The sequence below is a fragment of the Gastrolobium bilobum genome, unplaced genomic scaffold, assembly GCF_033153095.1.
Source record: "Gastrolobium bilobum isolate Gb01-03AN ecotype WA unplaced genomic scaffold, APGP_CSIRO_Gbil_v1 utg60952, whole genome shotgun sequence".
NCBI lineage: Eukaryota > Viridiplantae > Streptophyta > Magnoliopsida > Fabales > Fabaceae > Gastrolobium > Gastrolobium bilobum.
This window is the reverse complement of record NW_026899949.1, coordinates 46,227-49,699: the sequence shown is the minus strand read 5'-3', so window position 1 is coordinate 49,699 and position 3,473 is coordinate 46,227. Positions and strand designations below refer to the sequence as shown.

At 40.1% G+C, this 3,473-nt stretch overlaps 1 protein-coding gene across 1 annotated transcript; it reads right to left on the bottom strand.

Moving 5' to 3' along the window:
* Positions 1-887: 887 nt before the first annotated feature.
* On the bottom strand, positions 888-2,786 carry LOC133294333 (uncharacterized). The gene has a single exon (XM_061492992.1). The coding sequence runs from the start codon at positions 2,784-2,786 to the stop codon at positions 888-890; it is 1,899 nt and encodes a 632-aa protein (XP_061348976.1).
* Positions 2,787-3,473: the final 687 nt, after the last annotated feature.

The window sequence follows — 3,473 nt, the reverse complement described above, 5'->3', positions numbered from 1 at the left end:
CTTTTAACCGCAGCCGTTATAGCATACAGCTCCCGTATATATGTTGAAGCATTTGCTAATCTGAAATTTAATTTTTTACTAAAATAAGATATGGGCTGCTCATGCTGGAGAAGAACAGCACCTACTCCACTGCCTGATGCATCAGTTTCAAGCACAAATGGATCCTCAAAATTGGGCAAACGTAACACAGAGGTTTGAGTCATGGCAGCCTTAAGTTGTGAGAAGGCTTCATCAGCTTTGGCAGACCAGGCAAATGTCTCTGATCCCTTTAAAAGTTCTGTCAAAGGAAATGCTAATGTAGCATAGCTGCGGACAAATCTTCGATAATAGCCAGTGAGGCCTAAAAATCCCCTCAACTGCTTTAGTGTTTTAGGCACAGGCCACTCCACCATAGCAGATATTTTTTTAGGATCCGCATAAACACCATTGACATCAATCACATGACCCAAATTCTCCATTTTTTGAGTGCCAAAGGAACACTTACTAAGCTTGACAAAGAAGCAATGTTGCTGTAAACAATCCAATGCTATTTCCAGATGCTGAATGTGGTCTTCCAATGATTTGCTGAACACCAGGATATCATCAAAAAATACTATGATGAATTGTCGTAGGTAAGGCTTGAACAGATGATTCATAACTGCCTGAAAAGTAGCTGGGGCATTGGTCAAGCCAAATGGCATGACTAGAAACTCAAAATGACCATCATGAGTTCTAAAGGCAGTCTTGTGAATATCAATGGGTAACATTCTAATTTGATGGTACCCTGCCCTTAGATCCAGCTTTGTAAAGGAGCCTCCCAATTCGTCTAGGAGTTCATCAATAGTTGGAATAGGAAAACGGTCTTTAATGGTAACAGCATTGAGGGCTCTATAGTCTATGCAAAGTCGCTAAGAATTATCCTGCTTCCTAACAAGTAAAACAGGAGAGGAAAATGGACTTTGTGAGTGTTGTATGAAACCAGCATTTAATAAATCAGTTACCTGCCTTTCAATTTCAGACTTCTGGCTGTGAGCATATCGATAAGGCTTGACATTAATTGGTGAGGCATTATCTGTCAAATGGATTGAGTGATCCATTCCCCTGAAAGGAGGTAAGCCACATGGTAATGAGAAGATATATTGGAATCTGACCAAAACTAGCCAAATCTCATTGGGAACCGAATCCTTCAAAGCTAATAATTCGGAACCAATAGTATCCTGCACTTGTAATTTGGTTTCAACTTGTAGAACATCACAAATTCCCCAATCGGATTGAGGAGTATCTGAATCACCTCCATTTACAGAACCAAGTCTTTGGCCTTGTAAACATTTTGGTTGCCCCTCCAAAAATAATTCCATGGACTTATGAATGTAATCATGGGTGACCTTTCCTAACTTCTCCAGCCAAGGCATGCCAAGGATGACATTTAAATCTGCCAATTCCAACACCCATAAATCACAGACAAAACAAGTACCTTGAATCATCAAAGGTACCTTCAAGCACTTTTTGTCAGAAATCATAACCTCACCATTGCCCAAATAAACACGAATTTTATGACTATGGGACATAGGTAGAGATAGTTGAATAGCCAAGTGCTTTTGTATGAAGTTGTGGGTACTCCCTGAATCCACCAGTACTGAAAACTCCATACCCTTCAAGGTAGTTAAAAACATCAGAGAACGATAATGATGGCCATCATTCAAAGCATGTAGAGCAGCATCTCGTGATTCCCCACCTGAATTGTCCGCTTGCCATACAATGGTTTCCTCTTCAATTTCAGGATCCTGGTCAGATTCCTCTCCTACTAACAGCATCAACTTATTTTTACAGATATGATTTGAGTTCCATCGTTCATCACAAGTATAACACAGACCCATATCTCTACGTTTTTGCAAATCAACATGCGAAAAACGTTTTCCATGATTAAGAGCAGGAAGGGCCAAACGTTGTGTTGTGGACACAAGAAGTTGGTTGACTCCCATAGGAGTAGGAGAATGTGTAGTAACAGGTGTAGGATCAACCACTGAATTGAATCGTGACGCAAATTTGCGTTGTGTACCCTGAAAAGAATTCTTCAACTCACCGAAATGATCATCATATGCCATAGCAAGTTGAATGGCTTGGTGCAAAGAATTGGGTTCCCGTAATTGAACCGCACCTCGAAGCTCCGATTGGAGACCCGATATGAAAAAATTCTTAAGATCATCATCTAATTCAGGAGTTTGATTCACTAACGCCTCAAATTGCTGAATGAAATGGCGAAGAGAGGAGGTCTGGGTCAATTTAGATAACGCCCCTTTCAAATTGGTGAACCCAGGGATGCCAAAACGATGACGGAGAGCAGAACTGAAATCACCCCAAGAACAAGCAGTACCTGATTTAAAGATCCATTGAAACCAAGAAGCAGCCATACCATCCATCTTCAACCCCGCCAATGGCACCTTGGTGTCTTCTGGAATCGATTGAAGAGTGAAAAAGAGTTCCGCCTTAAAGATCCAATTATTGGGGTAATTGCCATTGAACAACGACATCTCCATCCGAATCCCTTTGAGTAAGGAACGGTTATCGGTGGAATCTGGATGCGTTAGTGGCAAATTTGAAGTATTGCCATGAGGAGGGTCACGACGAGGTGAATGGTTAGCAATCACCACCTCCTGGAGTTGTTGCATCTGATGAACCAGCAAGGAAATCTGGTTGCGGGTGTCCGTCGCTTGCATCGTTGATTGCGCACGCAATTCTTCAAATTGGGTGTCAACTCGTTGCTTGAAGGAATGAAACTCCTCCGACAATTCTTGAACCCTAGTCATAGCGTCAAGAACAGAGAGTGCAAAATGAAAGCACCAATGTTAAGGGTGAAACCCTTAAAAGGAGAAAGGAAAGGAAGATGAAGAGAAAAGAACTCTGATATTATTCAAGATGATTCTGAAGAGTATCTCTTTACATGTATTTATACAATTCAACATTAACCAACTAATGTAACTAACAAATGCTATCTGTCCATACACGTGTAAGCCAATATTATTCACATGCTTCCTAAGCTAACACGTTTCAAACAACTAATACGTGTCTAAACTACTAACCACTAAGCCACATAATCAGCTAGAAGAACCGAATCCCTTCTCTCACGGTTTGATCTCCTTCGACTTGTAACACATTCACATTGAGAACTTTATTTTCCATTTCTAGAACATATAAGCCATTTACCAAAGAAACAATAGAAAAAACAATATCATTCATAATGATCGAAAATTCACCACTTTTAATGGTAAATATAAAACCATCTCATTCTAAACAAAAAAATAGAAATAATATTTCTATAAATGTTAGGAACACAAAGAATATTCTTTAAATGCAATATAAGGCCCGTAGGCAAAACAAGGTCAACATCTCCAATAGCAAATGTAGCAACTCCTGCTCCATTCCCAACTCGAAGATCCACCTCGTTCTTGTCAAGCTTACTTGGATTCTTAAGCACCTACAACATATTGCAGATA

What these genes read in the sequence shown, in the direction of transcription:
- LOC133294333 (XM_061492992.1), bottom strand. Translation starts at nt 2,786, where the DNA reads ATGACTAGGGTTCAAGAATTGTCGGAGGAGTTTCATTCCTTCAAGCAA.